General features: G+C 43.2%; 1 protein-coding gene across 2 annotated transcripts in view; it reads left to right on the forward strand.

The window, feature by feature from the left end:
- LOC138581368 (formin-J-like) overlaps positions 1-22,535 on the forward strand; it is a 1,098,959-nt gene that overhangs the window by 693,982 nt on the left and 382,442 nt on the right. For both annotated transcript variants that reach the window (XM_069652650.1, XM_069652651.1), the window contains one exon: positions 7,493-7,687. In XM_069652650.1, coding sequence (XP_069508751.1) covers positions 7,493-7,687 — 195 coding nt within the window. The remainder of the gene's footprint in view (positions 1-7,492; positions 7,688-22,535) is intronic.

Below are 22,535 nucleotides of genomic sequence, written 5' to 3' on the forward strand. Positions count from 1 at the left end.
CCACCCTTCTTTCTCATTGCCATTGACCAGTTCCATCGTCGCATTCCTCATTGAGCATAGGGCCCCGTTCATCGCTCTCCGTGTCCTTCTTCTTCCTCCATGTTCAGCAATGTCAGTCCTTCGGCACACGTTGTTATACAATGTTGTATTCACTCCGGCGTAAATAACAACCCAAAAGGAAACGTCCATTTATATGGGATCTGTATTGCCACCAAAGCACGCGTTACTTGACTCATATACCTTGGCTTCTGAAGTGTCACCAACGGCAAGTCTTGACACAGTTGAATTTGCATCACGATAACTGTAACACCCCTTTCTGCTCTTGCTGCCCGTAAAATATTCTCTTTCAAAGCAAACGAGGTTACTGCAACAGACATCTCTGGGTCTAGCGCTGGGCTCCTCCTCAGACCAACTATATGGACCCGATCAAACTCAATGTCGTCTGGAGGGACATCCATCAGCAAATTCCCAAAGCATTGTGGAACTGTAGATTTTAGATTAATGTCTGAGATTGTCTCACTTAAACCTTTAATGTGAATATTGAACCTCCTTGAACGGTTCTCCAAATCTTCAGCTTGTATTTCTAAGTTGTGTGAGACTCTCACCAATTGTTCCAAACGTTCACTGTTCTGCTGGACCTCCTCTGATGTCTCTGCCAGGCCTTGATCAGTGACATCTACTCTTTCACCCAGCTCTTTCAATTCACCCCTAACTTCCGTCAAAGAGGATCTCAGTTCTTCATGTAGTGATGTAAATTTTTGCTGAACGTTATCTGGAAGTCTCCCCTTCATCTCTCTTAGGCATTCTTTGAGTTCTTCTTTGCTCAGCGCCATTTCACTAGCTTCCGGAGTATCCCTTTTCTCTCCCTCTGCAATATCTTTCTTGTCGTATCCTGTTCCCGTACCTCCACTTTGTTTCCATCACCTCTCAAGTTGACCTTCCTCTTCAGCATGAGGTTGCCTCTTTTTAGCCTGGGTGCTTTTGTCTTTAGATTTAAGCATTAGGATTTGTTAAATGTCCATACCCGCTCACTGTAATTATTGTGCGTCTCTGCAGGTTTCCATCAATTGTATTGGATTCACTTTATTGTCTCAACTTTACATAGGCTTTCCACTTCTTCATCCACATTAATGTCTTTTATGCCTGTCCAGCTTGCCTTCAGTTGTAGCCTTATTTGGTAGGAGGCTCTACTTTCACCTATCAGGGGTAAAACTACCTCTAACTAAGCTCCACTGCTGACAGCCGTAACCAGATGCTTGTTCTCCTAATTGGTTACAACTGTGGAAGCACACTGTTCCCGTAGGTTCATGTGCCGTAGCAGGTCGACCAGGCCTTTCCTCTTCCCACTGATGAAATCCTTACTTCATTATATTCACCATATATGAATACAAAAATAGAGCTCCCCTCATGCAAAGACCTGTTATGTCTGATCCTGGCGCTTTGCAGGACTTCTCTATCTCCGTCTCCTTCAACACTAGCACTGCTGCAGAGCTCTCGGGGAAGTTGTTCAAACCAATTATACCTTTCTGCTAAATCCATCTTCGGCTCCTCACCCACTACTGCCAACCTTGCCACAATCAGGCGCACCACGTTTGGCCTGCACTAACTCACTGATTTACAACTTGCTAAAGTTTCGGTACACAGTGGAGGAAAGGGCTTCACAACCCTATTTGTGGCAACCTTCAAAGAGTGGTAATGTAAACCCCCATGGGAATAATTTTTTTCTTAATATGTCACTTGCTTCTCTTTCCAAGAGGTGTTACAGGCCGTATCTCAACCCTTTTGCCAGCTGCTGCCTAGTGACTGCAATCAATCCGCGAGCAATCTTCAGCCACTAACCTCGAGCACTGGCTTGGTGTGACCTCCGTTTAGGGTTCTATCCCTCATAGCCCAGTGACCATGTCTCATGGCTTTCTTCTCTTGTTTCATTCCCCCATGAACTCCTGTGTTCTTCCCCACCCGGATTCAGCTGCAGTCGGATCCACCACCAGCCGCTAACAGAGGCAACGCCCAGTTTCCCCAGGTGACAGGAACTTCACGTCGCTATGAGGGAGGCGGGGGCAACCTTACCCTCTGGTCTCCTGTTATAGCGCACAACCCTTTGTACTCCTTTCTTGTGCCCACCCCAGCTCCAAACAGAGCGGGAGGGCTTGCTTATTTTTTGGCCAGGAGCTGAGCTAATGACCATGCGTCCAAACTCACCAACAGCCATCTTGGAATCCCTAAGGGAAAAGTACTCTTTAAAAACACATTGCTCCCATCAAGCAGTGTGAGTTGCTGGAGCATGTTGTAGCAAGTACTGGGGTGTAATAGAAAGAGTATTCAGGATGTGCAGGAGTGAAATGGAGAAGTCAGAAGTGGAAATGATGAGATCAGAAGAGGATGTGGTGAGGTCAGAGGAGGAGGTGGTGACATTTAAGGAGGAGGTGGTGACAGCAGAGGGAGGAGGAGGGGTGAGATCAGAAGAGGAGGTGGTAACAGAGGGAGAGGTGGTAAGATCAAAGAAGAAGCTAGGGAAGTTATTGGAGGAGGGGATAACACCAGAGATGTAGGTGGTAACGTCAGAGGAGGACGAAGTACAAACATCTGAGGGGAATAACAAGGAGGCTGGGTTAGAAAAGTTAATAAGCATAGGAAATTACAAGGAGGCTGGGTTAGACAAAGGCTGGCTGGTAGGAGAAACACAGCCCTGCCAGGTGGAGCATAAGATGGGTAGTAAGGGAGTTGAGAATTTAGGTATGATGAATGATTAACAGAAGATGCCAGCCTGTTGTTTACCCTCAGCCCAACAGACATTCTGGCTGTATCAACCACTGGTCCAAGAGAGTGTGCTACTAATTGAGAAACCGATTACCTGTTGGGAGAAAGGATACAAGAGCTCCATTCAAACCTACAAAGCCACCAGGGGCGGTAAAACATTATAACAACAAGTGAGAGAGACATGGGTCTTGTTTATTTGCGTTCCCTTTTAAGAGACTTGGGTCTTGTTTATTTCCATTCCCTTAAGACACCTAGTATAAATATTGAGAACAATCCTTTCTGTTTCTAGCCTTCTCTGCATCCCACATTGGCCTTCTGACACAAGGAAAGGTGGATGGCTGCTACAGGGGCAAACAATGAGGACTGGCGATCAAATATAATCACTAGGCTTCTCAGCAAGATATAGTGATAGGCAAAGAAGGAGGATAAAAGTGAAAGCTGGACAGGAAATGTTTCATGAGGTAGTAGCAAATGAGGTGATTTGTTTGAAAGAATTTCATCACAATATCTTATTGAGTGTGAGAGGGAAACCATGTGTTGCCAAAGTAAGGAAAATCACTGTGAGCTTGAGAAAGGAGGCTGTGAGTGAGCTTAAATGACTTGTTGATGTGGATATGATTGAACCCTCAGAAGCTGGGCAGGTGATGTTACCAACAGAGGTGCCACAAAAGGCTGCTGAATGAATGAATGTAGGTATTGACCTTAGCAGAAGTAATATGTGTGTCATCAAGGATAACATTCTTCTCCCTAATATAAGTGAGATAGTTAGCCTTACAGGGGGAACTCTGTGTTTTCAGCACTTTGGATCTGGCACTGGCATTTCATCAGATCAAAATGCCTCCTTTGCCAAAGTCAAACTATTCTTTTATCGCAGCCAAGGGAGTGTTCCAATTTAAAGGATGATGATAATGAAACAATTCTATTTCTTTTTTTTCACAGTACATCTGTCTCTAGTTCTGTCCCTCTAGAAGAACAACACTTTTCCTAATATTTATTGTCCCTAGATTGCAGTATCATGCCGCCTATCTAACAGGGTTGAAGTACATGACGGCTATCTAACTGCTGTGAAGGCATCACAAAGTAAGACACAGTCAACAGAATTAAAGTTCAAACAAAAGATATGTATTAACTGAAATGTCTGGATGGTTGAAGGCCTAACTTGCCCTATACTAAGGTGGGATTCCCCTACCTGAACAAAACTAAGGAAAGTCTGAGTCAAAGAGTTCAACTTAAAAGTCTGTCTGTGTCCAACACCTATCCTTGCCCTCACAACTAAAGCTAAAGCTTATAAGTGTGTAGGGATCACAAAGTTTAAAGAAAGAGTGTTCAACTCAAAGTTCTGAGCTTCTTCCAGCTCACAGATTTCTTTCAGCTCCCCTTACCCAAATATGAGAAAAAGCCTAAAAATGCACCTTTCGTCAGCTTAAGGTGATACAGTTCAGAACCAATCCTTGGGATTCACATCTCTAAGTTCCAAGTAGCAGCACCCAAAAGAAAAGGGTCTTGAGACTGTTACTAAGACAACAAGGGTGGTCCTTCAGGTGTCAGAGTTCCCTTCCCCAAGACGTCAGTTTCACCACATACACTTGCTTCAGTATTTCAAAAACATCTTAACAAAACACCAGGTCAACCTGACCCGCTTTCTGGCTTACCTCGACAGTTCATGTGCAGTGGTTTCATTGGGCTATTTCACGGTGTCCTTATCTTTCACCGTTCAAGGCTCTCTGGTCTAGGTGCAGTTGTCAGACCGCACGGTCCATCCATCACAGGCTGTGCAACTAAGATCCCTGGGCTCCTCAGCCCACACAGGTTCCTTGGCACTTGCTCCTGTGCAACAAGTCACCTTAACTTAATTCCTTTTGTTGGCCTCTTGGCTTAATGTGTACTATTAAGCTCCTCTGGCTTTTCCTTGATAGCCTTGTGGCCCTGACACCATGTGTCACACACCTCAAGACAAACTGTGGCCTTGCTGCATTGCATTTAATCATTAAGGTTCACTGCTTGGTTTCCTTTAGCCTTAAATGTACTTGACTTCTAAATTTGAGTTAAATTGTTTTACAACATTATATTCAATAATGTTTACTTTCAGTTCCGTGTTCAATGTGCACCTATGTTGCTTCAATGTTAAGTTTCCCTTTAGTTCAGTATTCAATATGCATTTGTTTGCCTCAATGTTAAGTTTACATTTAGTTCAGTATTCAATATGCATTTTATTTATTTTAATGTTAAGTTTCCACTTAGTTTGGTAGTCAATAGGTATTTGCTTACTTTCATGGACCATTGTTTCCTTGCGGTTCTATGGGAGCGCCCTGTAGCAGGAGCGCCTTCCTGACACTCACCAGCCTTCCGCGCCTCTCCCCGTTGGTTCCTGCACCTTCTTGGCTTTTGAAGCTGGGAAAACCACTTGCGTGAGCTCTGCCTGCCCACTGTGTGTTTCGTTGCCTCTTCAAAGGCCACATGACAGGCCCCCCAATAACCACACTGGAGCCAGCTCCTTCATTACTGCTCTTTATTTGTTCCTCTTCCTCACTGTCCTCTCTCCTCCCTTGCACCTTCCCTTCCTCCCCACTCCCGCTCCCTCCCCTTTCCCTGTGTCCTCTTGTCCTTAAAGGGACTCTGCCCGTATTCACTCGCAACACCTCCCCCCCACTTAACATGAGACTTTCCGGGCTACATCTGCTCAATCAGCCATTGGGGTCTCTTTATGGTTCGATAAGGCCTGTCTGGCAGCTCACGGGTCTCGCCGGCACTTTCTCGTTGCAGTGCTTTGTGTGTCTGTTTGCTCTCTGCTCTTTCTATCTCGATCATTCCCTCTTTCGTTGATTCAGGTTCCTCCAGGTATAATTCATGGAGGAGGGAGGCTTCTGGCGTCATCTCGCTGTGGTACATTGTCGTGGTCATCACTGGTCCTTTGTCCCTTGTGGCTAGGAGGAGGTCTGCACGGTATTTCCTTTCTTTGGCTTCCCTTGTCTACCCCATACCTTGCTTAGGCATGTGGACCTTCACCTAGTTGACTTCGAATGAACTATAGTGGATGTTGATGAGGGCGCGCTGTTGCGCGGTCCGATGGTTGAGAGGGTTTTGTCCTATGGCGAAACTCGGTATCATGTGGATGGCGATGGGTACTCTGCGGTTTTCCTGCATTGGGTCGCAGCATGACGGCCCTATTGGCTGTACCTGCTGTGCTGTTCCCCCCTTTGCTACGTGGGCTTGGGGTTTGTCCAGGGGGTATGCTTCCTCTCCTGTTTTGTAACATTGCCTGTTGCTGATGTTTACTGTGGCTGCCATGTTCCGCCCCCAGTACGACATCTCGTAGGGTCCAGGGTGTTTGCATGACTCGTGATCACCTCGCGGGACGGGTGGGAGTGCGTACTGCATTCCTGCTCCGGTCCGTATATCCTTGGGCGACTTAAGTATGGGTAGGGTGGGTATTCATACCCGCGCGGTCTGGGTGGGTAGGTGTCCATGGCCTCGATCGTTTTCCTGATGTCCGGCTGTGCTATTGGTGGTATCGAGTTTCTTATTTGGGGCGGTGGTACCTGGATCCTCCAGTGCATTGGCCAGTCATGGGGCTCTCTTGATTGTACCGGTTGTTCGGTCAGGCTCATTGGTGGTGTAGCTTGGCATGCAGAGTGTGTGTGCAGTCTCGCTCTGCACGTCACCTGGAAGTGGTCGCCTTGGCCACATCGCCGGCATTTCTGTCCAATGGCCAGGCATGGTCGTCTGTGCGGGACAGCAAAATCCGCACCTGTGGCATTGCGTGCTGCTCAGGGTTTATTGCCGGTGGCTTCTGAGTCTTCGACTCGAAGGATATCCCGAAAACCTGTCAGGATTCCGGCCCTTGAGGCCTGGAGTTGGACAACCTTCTGTTAAAGGTTAAAGGTAAGTAATCTTTCTATCGTTTGCATCACATCCTACTTCACTTATTAGAGAGGTGTCTCATTTATTGTAATAATATTTCTGTAAATGCTAACTTTTTGAATTGTATAATTTATTAGCTATGTCACTTTATAACTTATAAAGAGAAACCCTCTACTTGGTCTACTAGTGATGTCTTAAAGTTCTACTGCACAGAAACAGAATCATGATCTGGGCTACCAGTGCTCAATTAAATACCTTCCACATGTCATCCTTTCTCCTAAATATGTTTAAAGAGTATGTCAAGATAAAGGCCTACTTGGGAATGCTTGCATGGGAGTACTTGCATCATCCTTTTAGGATGTTTGGCTATATTTTTAGAAATAACACCAAAATGATATAGAGAGCGGTCTTAAAATATTTACCATACATCACTAGTAAAGGTTTAGTACAATTGATAATCATATTCATACTATCACAAGGAATGGGGTATCTAAACATATATTCCGTAGTAAACAAACTTTTTTGGAGAGAAGTGCGCTCGCATGAAAATAAACTTTACAACAGTGCTTTATTATTATGTTAATGTTGTGTATTTCATTTGTTCAATCTTCTCATGTATTTCATCGAAGACATTTTTTTTCACAAAGTAAATCTTTAGAAAATTCTTTTCACAGGATTTTACAAATGGCACTTTTGTTGAACTAACTCAAAGGAATGACTAGTAGTACAGAATACAAATTTGGGTGAAAGAATATTGTCCAACTTCAGAATCCATTTGTGGCATTACAATAAAATATATTTTGAACTGATGTTTAATGTTCGAAAGCACTACTCATTGCATCACATCATGGCACTTCTGTTTGTTTTGCAGCTGGTTGAAAATACAAATATTCAAGAACAATTAAAAAAAAACAGCAACAATCCTGAGCCTGCAAAATTCATATCAAGCCGCGTAGATTTGAAAGAAAATGAAAGTATTGCCAATACTGCTATATGTAAGAAAATGAGTCATAGATCTGTTGCGCTTGAAGCAGAGAAGGTGAATTTGGGTTCAAATAAAAGAGAGGTATTCTTTTTAAATGTTTACTATCAATTGAGGTGAAATGGTGGAAGAATATATCCTCTTATTAGGATTGTGTGAAATTCTGTACTTTTGCTTCCTGCTGGTTGTAAAACCAATTTGGCATGTTTCAATTGGCAGGTTGGAACACTGCCTCTTGAACATTTGCATGTTCAAGAGTTCATTGAGTTGTTAAACTTTTCAAAGCAGCTTAGAATTTGCTGTATCAATCATGGAGGACATTAGCGGTAAATCTTTCAATGAACTTGAAATTTGTTGCCATGTCTTTGAAATAAGAGTGATTTAGCTCTAAGATTATGAACGACACACACACATATTGTCATAAAGGATTCTTGACATGATGTGTTAAAAACAGAAAGCTATTTCTTGACTTATTTTTTAAGGCAACAAAATCATACTTTGTAATTGGTTATTTATAACGTGCTTAGTACCCAGAGGTTTCGAAGAGTGGACCTGGGGATTGGACCTGTGTTGCTCTGCATCATCTTGCTTCCAAGGTGAGCACATTGCCCCTGAGCTATCCTGCCAGCCCTTGCATATTAAAATCTTGTTAATGGGTAAGTTGAATGTAAGGATTTTAAAATCCATGGCTTGGGCTCTATTTGGAGAGTTTCTTACTTTACAGGCTAGCTAGCACGCATGTAATAAACATGTAGACCCTGCATGAGGATACGTTGTCTACTGACATCGCTTGTTAAATATAAATGTCAATACCACAAAATAAGTACTTGTTTTTATACTGTTTTTCACTTTTGTACCCTTAATTATGTTGCATTACTTATTTGCCTCAAGCATTTCCCTTACACATGATTGTATCCTCTTTTACCTATGTGAGCCATGTCTAACTTTGCTGTGTTGTTGAAAAATGAAGCATGTGTAGCATAGTTGCTCCTATTATACATTAGTCTGCATGTTAGGATTATTAAAAAATTTTACTAACCTGTTTGTCAAATATTCAGAAATAGCAATCTTCAATACTCATTTATTTAGTACCTTATATGAAGACATGTTGTCAGTAATCATTGAAGAATACTGTGATACTTTCAGTATCATAGACATGCAATCGTGTAAAATGGATAAAGTGTCTTTTAAAAAAGAAAATAATCAGGGATGTAAAATCTCTCCTTACAAATAGCATTTGTGCCATTTTCAGGCTGTGATAGAAAGATGTGAGTGTTCAGAAGAGGAACCTTCTAAAAATAAATAGCATCTTCTTCTGTAAATAATTTTTTTTATTTGTCTACTTTTGCTTTACAATATGTGACTTTACACTTTTTAATTGTGAATTAGTGTCTCAATGAAGTTTCTTAGTATAAAATAAGAATTGAGAGATGAGAAATGACTCGGCTTTGTAATTATCTATGCCTATGCTGGAGACTGTACATTGAATTTGTGCACATTTTATAAAAAAACAGGAAATTAGTGACAGCATAGTAACATACTAGATATATATACATATTGTGTACGTCTTGTGATGCCATCACTGAAGCCATCTGTGATGTCATCGGTGTGCTCTTGTTTCCAACGATGTTGTGTGTGATATCATAAGTGATGTACCATATGATGTCTTTGATGAAGACATTGGTAATGTCCTCATTAGGCTCACGATCTACACAATACAAAGGAAGGTTAGATGGCAAAGCTTCCAGAATTTAATTACAGACGTTTTGATGCATTAAACTTTCAATTTAAAACCATTCAACCGTATTGTTTTTCCAAGAACATCAAGCGATTTGATGCATTGAGATGTTTTGCCTTAACTCAGATGAAGTGAAGGTTTCTTAAGGAATTTCAAGGGGTTTGTGGTGATTTATTTAATTAATAATATCACTATTCTTCATTTTCTAGCAAAAGTGTTAGATAAAATATCTAACTTATTTATTTATTAATATACCAAAACATTAATATTGAATTCAAATACCCCAAAGTAACGTGTAGCCAAGGTTCCAAAGAATGTTATAAAGAATTGTTCTAAATGTCTACATATGAACCAATTTGGGATTCCCTAACAAAATATCACAAATTGCAATGCCTAGTCCATTACCCGCCTGTTACATAAAAAAAATAGTGATCTATATTGAGATGTTATGAAAGAGAGTTGTTTAAATGTCCTTATAAAAAAAACACAATTTTATAGTGTACATCATTACCTGCTACCCTTTTTCCGCCTTTTGGAGTTTTTGATATTTTTCTGTGTATTCATATAACTCTTTAAATCTATTTCAAACATGTGAAAATCGTGATGCAGCAAATGGAATTGCATAAAATTGCAAAACATTTCCGTGAACACATGGATCCTGGTCTTCTTTAAAGGAACATGCTTGAGGACACAGCAAATCACAGCTTATATCAGGATTTTAGGAAAAATACTTCATTTTGATTTCAGTGTAAACATGATTGTACACTGAATAAATTTGCACTGTGGCTTGCCTCGAAACTCACCAATACAAATTACAAAATTAATCAAAGAAGGAGTGTACGCCAGGCAAGAAGTAACACACTTTATTCTGGGCTCACTTACAACTGGGAAAGCGAAATTCAAACAGAATGCAGAACACAACTATATGAAATTAAGTTACGCCCCAGGATAAAAATGTGTATAATGGTACAAACTAATTAGCCTCAAAACACATTGCAACAATAGGTCAATACCCCAGATGAAGCTTATTGGTGAAGCTATGCGATTCCCCTATAGCGGGATATACATTATCCAGAAATGATTGGGTCCCACAAGTCTTACCACACCACCCTTGGCCCCGCTGTGACATCACAGTCAAACCCACGGTTCCCACATCATAGTGCCAAAACAATGAGATATTAGAGATGACTAGCGGAACCTTATTCATCTGCCACCAGACATCTGCACGAGTTTTGCATGAGAGCGCAATTGATCATGACGCCACAAGAGCCTTGAACTGTTAACAAGTTATGGAGTTAATGTTGCAGCCTAGGAACTCTTTGAGCCACATCCAAGGCTGAGATGTGCTGAGGGATGATTTGAAACCACCATGGGGTATTTTGAAACTGTCATTAGACCAGTTTCCAAAACGGAATATGCTGAATTATAAAATGGTTGTACAATTTCTCCCTTCCCAAATCGCTATGAACTTTGTTTCCTGACCTCAAATGTATTGAGAGCTGTTTATTTATTCCCGCAATAGCCTGGGAATGTGTAATTGGCAATGTGCTGTCAGCTTCTACCACTGCTAGACAAATTATTAAAAGAGCACATTTATATTCTAGTCAATGTGAGCACCCATGCCTGTTAGCAATGCCTACATCTAATGTTATGTCCCACATACTTACCTGCAGTTTAAGCCTTATTATTTGTAAATTATTTAGTTAGAACACCATCAGAAAGGGTCATTTTTCCAGCCTGATGCATAACCCTATGTGGCCCTCACTACATCCCCCCCTTCCCTTTTAGTGTGCTACTCCTGCAGGTGATAAGTTCACGCCTTTTCTCTGCGCAGAACCTGCATCCCCACTACACTTTCATAGTTCTTATTTTCAACTTCAACATTCTTTAACCTTTTGCAGTTTTACTGATGTTCGGTTTACAATGATACCTTCATATAAATTACCTCTATTGTGAGAATTATTTGGTCAATTTGAAAAAAAACATTGCGGTTTTAAGTAAAAATTGCAACAATTTTCTACCTAAAAATATATTTATTTAAAGCTCATCTTTTTAAACATAAACAGTTTTTTATTTTTATTTATTTATAGTGTGTTCTAGTTTCAAAAGCAGTTAAAAACAATCTGAAACCTTTCACACTATACAATTTCTACAAACCACAATAAAAGAAACAGTCACAATAAAACCTTTATAATCATACAAACTGCCTATCTACAATCACCAATAACATTGCTACATACAAATTCATAAGAACACATTAACATATTAAAATACATCTTCCCGAAATATTTGATTTGCAAACCGCTCTGCCGCTATACATAATTCATCCATTGGTGCAGATAAATGAGAAAACCACAACCACTCCCAAGATGGCATCCCTGTTTTGATTATAAAATTACAAAATACAAGTGTACGTGCAGGTGCTAAATCCATGCATTCCGCATATAGATTACATATAGGGTTTCTGATTTTCAGGGAATACCGAAAACATCTGGCCCGTGGGATTGTTGTTGTTTCCTTCTTCGGTTAATTCATTAATTTTGCCCTTCTCCATGTGTAAGTCAGGGCTCAAGTTCAGGGTACACGCGGGGGGACGGAGTCCACCCACTTTTTTCAGAGGGGCGACTCAGTCCCCCCCTGCTAAAATGAGAAACCTTGAATGGCGTCTTAATTTATTAAATAAAGCCGACCTCTGGGTTCGACCTGCAGTCGTCATGTTTGTAGGCCGGACACTTCACCACTGCACTATATATATAACCTGATGAAAAATAACTAAAAACTAAATGTTCCATTTCGGTACTACAAGTCCCAGGGAAAACATTTGTATTGGTTCTTGGAGTTTAACGTTTTCAAAAACACTATTAGAAGAAAATATCCTTTTCCTCTCTTGGTTTTGTGTGTGTGTGTTGATTTTATGAAAGGCAAATGCCATTCGTCCTGTGCAATTTGGGTGGTTATGCAAAGCTAATTTAATGAGATGTGCATATTTCACATTGATATGCTAATTTCTGGCAATGTCACATACCATTGCATTTGTTGATGAGTCCCCCACTTTAATATTTAGGACTTGACCCCTGGTGTAAGTGTACAGCGGATTTGAAACCCTGTTGGTGTCCATGTATTGCAGTCATTATACAAAACATCATCATTAACAATACATGAATGGGCGGGAATTTAATGCTCGCCTCCTAGCCTTTAATAGAATTAATACTCCCTGCGCAGTTAGCAGGGTTAATCTTCATACTATGACAAGACTGGAGGCGAGCATTATGCTTGTTCAAAGCTTTCCCAACACAGTAACTGCCAAACTTTCTGTTGGCTTAAAGTAAAATTCCTTAAAGGTATGCTCACTAGCCCAATCTGCCGCTAACATAATGTCCTTCAATGACGCTCACACTGTAAAGGCCCTGGAAGCCATTGCTCCACGTACAGAATGCGCTCCGTATTTCCTTAAACTGATACCCGCTGCTAGCATTAACTCCTTAACCCATCTAGCGATGGTACAGCGTGGAAAGGCTTCCTAGGTGCTATGAGCAATTGCGTGGCACTAGGTGCTCTACACTCAGCTGTCCTGCTTTCATACTCCTTAATACAGCTCGCTACACACCACTTGGTCTTATTTGGAAAGTAAGAGTAGTGTACTGACGAAGTCCCTGTCTTTGTTCTTTTAACTATCGAGAAACTAACTCCCGGACCGAATGATTTTCTATCCACCTCCAATGCCTTGACATCTGATACTCGTTTACAAGACACTAAGCATAAAAGCATCGCCAGCTTGCCTGACAATTGTTTAAGGGACAAGAATCTGTTTGACGGCTAATCTTCCAAGAGACGAAGGACCGCTGAGACGTCCCATACTGTATTATACCTGGGCTCTGGGGGTACTTTAAATCTGGCTCCTCTGATTAGCCTCACCACTGCTGGATGTTCTCCCGCAGGTACACCTTCAGTCGGCAAATGTCCTGCTGATATCGCAGACCTGTATACGCCTATAGTGCGGAATGCTCTCCCGTCTTGCAATCATTTTGCTAGAAAATTCAGGATAACTACTACAGGGGCTGAAATGGGATGAACACCTCTCCCTTTACACGAACTAGTCCACTTGGCCCAAGCTGCATCATAGCTCCTCCTAGTGCAGGGAGCCCAGGGCTCTGCGATAAGCTCTGCAGCCTGTGACGAAACGCCTGGCCGCGCCCAGTTCTCCTGATATCCTGCACGCGATGAGCGGGAGAGTCCCTCTCACTCTCAGAGGATGACACAACCCAACTTGGTCCGTGAGCAGCCAGTCTCCTTCGGGAGAACTCTCGGCAGGTCCACCCCTAGCTCCATCAGGGTCGGAAACCATACTTGTGACTTCCACAGTGGTGCCACTAAAATCAACTCTGCCCTCTCCCTTCGACACTTTGCTAGAACTCTGCTCAGCATTACGAAGGGGGGAAAAGTGTAGTGTGGCCTGCCTGACCATTCTTGTAGGAACGCCTCTTTTCCTGGCGCCTCTGGGTCTACCCTCCAGCTGAAGTATTCGGCTGTCTGTGTATTGAGGCGAGACGCGAAAAGGTCTATGCGCACTGGGCCCCACTTCTGATTCAGTACCTGAAATACTGTCGGGTCCAACATCCAGTCGCTGGAGTCCGTGAGGTAACGCGAGTTCCAATCGGCCACTACGTTCAGTGCTCCGGGTGGGTACTCTGTCGTCACTGATGTCTCTGACTGGAGACAAAAATGCCAGAAGTCCTTTGCCAGTTCAGCTAACATTCTGGACTTCGTTCCTCCCAGGTGATTTATGTAGCATACTGCTGAGATGTCCATCTTCAGAAGAACACACAACTTCATCTTCCCCCTGAAGCGGCCGGTCCTAGCAAAAACTCTGTTCTTGAAGATTTTACGAATGGAGGCTTGCGCTTTCTCCAGGGAGGTGTAGGTACCTACGAACCGGCCCATTTCTTTCCCAAAGGTCTCGCTGAGTTTAGGAATTTCAGTAGCAGGCCTCTTCTCCTCTCTGAGCAAATGGTGTGGTTGGCATTCTCCAGAAGACAGACGGCTCTCTGGGCCCAGCCTGCTAAGGTGTTGGGGTCCACTTCCTTCCCGTATCTTTAGCTCTCTCCGCCAGATCCATGATCTTTGACAGCGGCCCAGCCAGATCTAATACCTTCTTCTGGCAACTTTTCCATGATCTATCAATAATGCCTTTGCGAGGGCCTTGCTAGTCTTGAACACTAAGGTTAACATCTTGGGATCCAGTTCGGGGGACTCCACAACCTTGCCTGGTAGATCTGGTCTTGAGCATTCTGCACGAAGGCGTTGTCTGACCGCTTTGTCGAGGGCCTTCCTTAGCCACGCAGTCATGTACTGCGCAACCCTGGGAGTGGGTTGCCAGTCTGAGGATCTAGGATTCCGGATACTGTCCGGGTTGAACACGTCTTCCTGATCCTCTTCGAGGTGCTTTTCCTTGCAGGCTCTCTTACCCCTGCTGGGCTTCGCCCAATCCTCTTCCACTTCTTCACCCTCGTGTGAAGACCGGTCACCTTCTACTGGCTCCTCTTCCAAGCCTGGGTCATCACCTCCACCAATGTCTTCCCCTGGCGTGGGGGTCGTGAAGTTCGGTCCTGCCTGGTGGTGAAAATAGGCTTCCTTGAGCTTTGCAAAGGTGTTGGCAACCTCAGGGGCCTTGTCTTTTGCCCCTTCCAATGGGCCCTGGGGGTCATAAGAGGCCCTCCTCTTTCGGGCCTTAATACTCCGTTTACACCCTGTGTTAGAGGGTTCAGTGGGCGTGCGCTCTGTCTCTATGGTGCTATCCTTGGGTGGGCCAGCATTGCCTCCAAAGTCTCCAGCCTTTCTTGTAGGGGTCTGACCCCTTGAGCCACAGCATCCACTAGTGAGCTCCCGAGCATTTCTTTGAAGCTGGCAGCCAGATCCAAAGACTGCTCCTCTTCGCTCCACTCAAACTCTGGCATCTTCAGGATCATGCAGTGTGCCTGGATACCTGAACAGGTGTCTCTGTACACCCACTTTCACTAGTTAGATGCTGTAGGTTAATATACTTAATTAATGTTATATATATATTTTTTTTTTTATGTGGCTGCACTGGACTTCAAGCGTCTTTTAACCTGGGTAGGTTGTCTGTAGTCTAGCTGTCTCCCTGGGGTGGCTTTGTGTCTCTGTTGTGGCTTGATACCTCAGCTCGTGCTTATCTGGGAGGAGATTTCCTCCGGCGAGCAGAGCACACTGCCTTGATGGGCTTTGCGCTACTTTATATACAGAAAAGGAGCGTTCGATGCTCCGGTCGCACACACTCTCTTTCCTCAGCGTGTGGAGTTCAGATAAAGGAGCGTTCAATGCTCCAGTCGCACACGCTTCCTCCAATCTGCGTGTGAGGTCATCACCTCTGGGCTCGGCTTCCTAGCTTCTCCGTGTCGCATTAGTGAATGCAACGCGGAGAGGGCACCTTCGGTCTCGGCTCCTCCTCCACGAAGGAGGGGGCCGGAGTGCTCCGGCAGCTTCTCCCCTTCGTTCGAGGGCTTGTTTCGCTCCGCGGTGAATCGAAGCCAACCCCTGGAGTGACGGGCATACGGCACGGGACCAGACTTGCCGCGGAAGCGGGGACAATGCCCCCTTATCTCAAAGCTCACCTGAACGTTCTGCTGCGCATAGTTCAATCATTAGCTAATACTACGTACAATCGTATTGTGCCATACATTCATGATATCACAAAATACAAGCTTTACAGCCTATCACTCTATCACGTATGCATTTGTTACGTCCTTACATAACATATCTATATACTCCTAATCTCATACTACGTCTTTTATTATCAGTTTAAACAGAGATGACAAAATTTGATACTTATCTGCTTGGAGAGCAGTAAAAGAAGAGGAGGAGCTCAGGGACAGGATGTGGTCATAGCTGAGCAGAGATGGAGATGGACTACAGAGACTATGGGGATTGTAGTTCTAAGAAAGAAAAGTCACTTTGGACATTTTACAGTGTTTGGTTATTGGTTTGTTGAAACTGCTGAAAAGTAGTAATAAAAGAAGTTGAAGCATAATGCTCGCCTCCAGTCTTGTCATAGAATATCAGGTGTTACTATTATTTTGCAACACTACAAAATGCTGTTCTGCAACCTCTGTCAGGATGAAAACTATAGTTTGCCTGTTATTCACCTCTCTGCAGCAGACGCATTGTCCCAGCAAGATAGCGTATTGTTTTATAAATTCTGTACTGCCTCTCCCTCATTAAGTACATGCATTTAGCGTTCACATACACAAACAGGGCCCACACAAATACATCACAGCACAGATCAATCGCATGTCTCTTTACGTGCCTCTCACCATACACTGTAAAATATGTGTGTCTGCAAAAATGAATTTGTTTGTTGTGAGATTGTTCAATATTGTTCAATAGGTTAAGCGCGTACATAAGACATCTCTGCACACCTTGCAGTCACAGTTTTAATTCCCAGAAGGCCAGTTGAGCACTTCAACTTTATTGCAGCTCTTAGAAAATGGTGCAGTGACATATCTTACGGGTACCTTATTTCAAAGTGTGCCAGGTAAGCTATGCTCTGGGAATGGTGTGCAGCATCTACGTGCACAATCCAAGGGGTCTTGAAGATGCAGCAGCAATAAAACCTGTCATAAAATATGCACCTCACCTCCTCTGTACCAATGTCTCTCTGCTTCAGCCTTCTAAACAAAAAGAGATGCTGCATCCCCAAGTAGAAAACGTGTGCATCCTTCAAATGACCTGGGTTGAAGCTAGTCAGAGACTTAGCCTGTTTTTTACAAGGCAACCACAATTAATTCTGGTACTTGCAGTCTTTCAAGCAGCATAGCGCATGTTCCAGGTTGAGAGGGATTTATCCAAAAAGTATAGTCTATCTTGATTCAGACTGCGGTTGCCTAATCCTACCAATGGTCGAAATGTCATCCTAAATCTCCTAATTTTAGTTGCCAAAATCAGATTCAACTAAGATGATTTTAGACATGGTAAACTAGAAAGTGTAAACTTAACATGCCCTGTGTGACTTGCTCCCAGCCACCACAACAGTGCTCATGACATCCCAGTAGCCCCTGCAGGTCCCTACACCACAAACCTACACATGCTCATGCACCCCATGTCTTCCTTTCAAGGCCATCAAAGGATCAAAGAGGGAGTGGCAACATGAGAGTTGCCCTCAGGCCATAAACCAACACGCTCTGACCATAAACCAACACCCGCAGTTCCAATGCTCCTACAACCTCCAACATGCCTTGAGCACCGCTATCAGCAACGCACACACTCTGCAAGGGACACCCACCTGTGCAACTTAAAACAATCATGTGGGAAGAACAAGGCTCACTCACTTTCTCCACCACATACACAACAAAATGGTCAGTTCATCCAGCTCCAACAGGTTGTCATTGGCAGCAGTCTGCATCAAAATGAGGGGCCAACTAACTGTGTTAACCGCTTGTGCGCAAAAAATAGATGATTTCACTAATGTTTAAAAAAGAAGCAGGAACAAAAGGAGGACAGCCTTAAATGCTGTAGTCCTAGATGTTATGTCAAACACTAACCTTTTCTTTTTTCATGCAAAATACACTTAACAGTTTTGGAAGAAGCTAGTGTGTGTGTTTTATAAATAATACTAACACTAAAAAATAATTCTGTGATTGATGAACGTCTTTGAACGATGGTTGCAGTAGGATGGATTTCGAGGTTAACCTCTCAAACATGAGCATATGTTATTCTTGCAGTGGGTCATGCAAGATATTTCCCTACCTATGCATGCAATGAAACAATAAACGAATATGTGTGTATATACACTGGAAAAAACAGTTATCCATGATTTATTTGAAGGGGCACACAGGAAAACATGGATAAACACAGATTCAGAATTTTTTGAAAACAGCCGGAAGTAAAAAAAAAAAATAAACCCCTAAATCAGGAAACCCTAATTATATAATGTTTCAACATTTTCACCACAAATACAGCATAGTCTTTGTTCTTTCGTGATTTTGCCTCTTGCTCCCACCACGTCTAATGGTGGTACTATATTCAATGTCATCCTTAATAACAGATTTCTACATTTCATAGAAGGGAGTCTCATTAAATATGGTTGTGAAACATTCAATGATTTAATATCCAATTGAAAATGATCAAATAACTTATAATCTGATACAATGGGCCTCATTACGAGCATGGCGGTAGCCGTGCCTTGCCTCGCTCGTACCGGCACCGCCTCCCGCGATCGGGCAATTACCGGCCCATTACGAAATGAATGGGCCGGTATTCGCCCATTCGAGGGTAGCGGTATTGCCGGGCTCCCCATCCCCATTCTGCCCTATAGGGCAGAATGGGGGTGGGAGCATGGATGCGCCGGCACTGTTGATAACAGTGCTAGCGGCATTACAAGTTATGCTCACGGGTGCCCCAGAGCCCGCTAGGTAAAACCTGGCGGGCTGTCAGGAACCCGCAAGCAGAACTCGTAATGCGGAGGGACGGTATGAACGGTGCCGGTGCCTTACCGGCACCGCTCATACCGTCACCGCCAGGGTCCTAATGAGGCCTAATGTGTCTGTTATTTATCCAGTCTAGTTCCCCAAAATGCGCCCACAATTTGTTTTCACTTTGTGTGGACACAACAACAATTCTGCTGAGGATTCCACCGAACCCAAAAATATCACACCCACATCTATCCATAACGACAATGTTTCTATGATTCATTGTGCCATAACTAATTTAATTTAACAAAAAGTGTACCCTCCGGTGGACTAAGAAGGCTTCTCACCAACTGCATTTGCCGCCAATCTATGAAAGCCTTTAGTGCAGTAATTCCTAATTCATGTCAGATTGCTGCTAACGGGACTCCTGGAGGACGTGACAGTACTTTTTTCCATAACTTGGATTCAAATTGTTTGTGATTCTACCTCACCATCCTGGGTCTCCGCTGCATGTATTACTCTTGGTGCTATCTTCTGGTTATATAGTTTGACTACTGGATACAAAGAGAAGCAACCACATTTTTTATCCAAAGCCCAAAGTTGAGCAACAGCAACAATACCCGCACTATTGAAATTACCCTTTCTGGCCTCCTGTGTTTCTTTGCCAATCATTTGAATCCCAAGATATTTAAAGCATTGAACACATTCTAGTTTTGCATTTGCAATTCTCCAACTAAACACAGTTTTTTGATGTCTTAACTTGCCAGTTGGATTCAAGTATAGGCGCGTTATAAATGTCACATCATATCATATCTTTGACTTTGGAATGTTAAGCTCTTAGTCCACATTTTGGAAATACTTATATACTGATGTTAACGACCTCTGGAGACCAATTATCATATAGTCACAGAGCACAAGGATTTGCCCCTGCAACACACAAGGATTCATTCAAATCTGAAACGTACACATTAAACAAGAACAGGGCACATGCGCAACCCTGGCGTAGGTCCCCTTCAGTTGCTATCCAGGGCGAGAAGGTTCCATGCAAATCCAGCCTTACTCTCATTCTTGTATCTGTGTATAATAGAGTGAATATTTTTAGTAAAGCCTTAGGGCAATCCTGTTCCCTCATCTTCTCCCATAACTTTGCTCTCATCACACAATCAAAGGATTTACTCATATCTAAAAAGGCCAAATAAAGCTGTATTTCCTGCACCCTTAGCCTGTTTAGATAAAAGATGGATTACAAAGCAGTTTAATGAGGTGGACGCTGTGCCTGGATCTAGCCATTTTCCTTAGTACCTTTTGTATTCATCCTGCAACTTCTGTCAAGGGTGCCATCTATATATATATATATATTTTTTTTTTCCTTTGATGACTATCGGCACCACTACCGATCGGACTATTTTTCTGGCTTGACACCACTACTTTGTACTTATGGCACTGTGCTGGTGCGTGATTTTCATGGGGGCCTTGCGAGGGTGTGTGTGGTATCACCTACACTTGAAGATGACACAGTATTGATTACAATTATGCTCATGTACATTCTCCATATCCTTGTTCTTTCTGCGATGTGCCTATATTGATCCATTACTGCTGTCCTACCCTTCTTACCAGATATTGCATGTCCCTCATTTATTCATTCATTTTTTCATTTTTTATGTTGGATTATTTGATAATTTTTTTTTTCTTCTCTAATAATATGTCCTTTTTTGTGATTGTCTCACATATCTGTTATTTAATTTTGTACCTTATATTGCTATATATGCTGATGTATTATGTTATCGTCTATTGTACATGATACTTGAATGTGGTTTAACCACCCAGCCTTGAAGACGACGCAAGTGTCGAAACACGTGTCGGCTGTTCTTAATTCCAAACCGTTAAAATACTGTTATTTGATTGTTGTCTCTTAGCCTAATGGTGTTTAGCGCAATTCCATCCCCCACATCCCACAAATTCTTTAGAAACATCTCCTCTCCCGGTCTGCTTGCGCTGGTTCCCTCTGGCATACGGCTCCACAGCTTCCTCGCTTCCCTGCTGGCTACTCGGAGCTCCAGTAGACTGTAGTCAGCTGTCCTGCACCTATGAGCATTTGGGAGTCTCTCCACCACTCCCAGTACCTTTGCTCTGTGCCGCAATGCTTTCTCAGCTCCACCTCAGACTGCCAACTCAGCTCTGCGTCAGACTGTCAATGAGACCCTCTAACTACACAGGATCACGTTCTCTATGATTTCCAGCATCTTGGGAAGATGCCTTCTCCCTGCCACAACTTCTGCCCTTCGGGCCTTTTGTGCTTCCACCTCAGCCTCTCTGCTGAGCCTGTTTTAAAGTTCCTGTCTCCATGAAAATGAGCCCAATAACTAGACCACTCATATTTCTTCTTTCGTCAGTTTTTTGTGTTAATGGTGGCCTCCTTGTCTCAGTACCCAAGTGGTGTACATGTGAGTATGAATCCCAAAAGAGAGGATATATAGCTCTGGTATGGCTCTTCCTCGTCCCAGTACTTGATTGGAGTTTATTGGGATTTAAATTAGGTAAAGAATAGGGAAGGGATTGATAGTAACCTACAAAGGCCTGGGGGACATTAGATTCACTAGAAAAAGGAAATGGGGGATACTGTGTCTCACCCAAGGGTGCCTCATCCCCACTCCCCGAGTCTCCTCCACCCAGGGGATCTTCCCTTGCATATCTACCCCCAGGGTCAGAATCCAATAGCGACAGCCTTTCCCTGGTCACCTGAGATGAGGATATGTTGTGGAAAGAAGTGATGATGCCCTCAGATTCCTCACAGGGCACGGGTTACCATGTTGTACCCAGGCATCCTCCAAGACCATGAAACACCTGCCACTAAACACAACTCTTTGGTAGCAGTTATCACAAATCATAAATGTACACCAGAGGCACTAATGGCGGCAGGTGGAACAGAACCAGATGCATCATCAACATCCAGGGCAGGTGACAATCCATAATAGGATAGTGTAGATGCAGCAGCAGCAGGTGGCGGCAGGTCAGTGGCTCCAGCAGCAACCAGGTGTCTTTGTCCCACCAGGCAGATGGTTTGTTTTTTAAAGGTCTTCAAGAAGTCCACCTTCACCGCCCCAGTTCATTCACATGAGATGCTGGACATATGGTGAGGTCACCAAGCTCTGCCCTTTTATCGGGGAGTGCTCCCATCACAAGATGTGGCCACAGAATTTACATTTTCCCTGCTCTGCCTCCACTAGTGCTTGTCCCTCCATCACCAAGTAATACTCTGAGCACAGAGATGACGGTATACTAGTGCTGACGTGGTGTCTCCTGGGAGGTTATGTATGCTCCACCCATGTGACAGATGTCACAGATTCCTGTGCCTCATCCCCCGGAACAACAACCACCTGCATCTCTTTATCACAAGCTGCTGCTGATGAGGCATTCTTGACCCCCTCATGATACATCACTTTCTTTGCCATCTCACAGGTCCATTCTATGGACAAAACTAAAAATCAGAAATAAAAAAATAAAAAAGGCTGCTAAATAACCACCACATCAAACTGAAAACACACACACACATAAGACTCAAAGCAGACTACAACAGTGGGCAACAAAGATAGGGAAGACACAACGGGAAATTAAAAAGAAGAGTAAAAACAAACATAGAAGAATCAATTATAAATGATTCTTCTCTGTGAAGTCTCTAAAACAAATGGTTCTGTAGTTACAGGAACACACATCATCACAAGACAAACTCCACAATGTCAAAACAAGATCTAACAGCCAATCAAAACTCTTA

Source organism: Ambystoma mexicanum, chromosome 3p (genome assembly GCF_040938575.1).
Source record: "Ambystoma mexicanum isolate Mex_15411 chromosome 3p, UKY_AmexF1_1, whole genome shotgun sequence".
NCBI lineage: Eukaryota > Metazoa > Chordata > Amphibia > Caudata > Ambystomatidae > Ambystoma > Ambystoma mexicanum.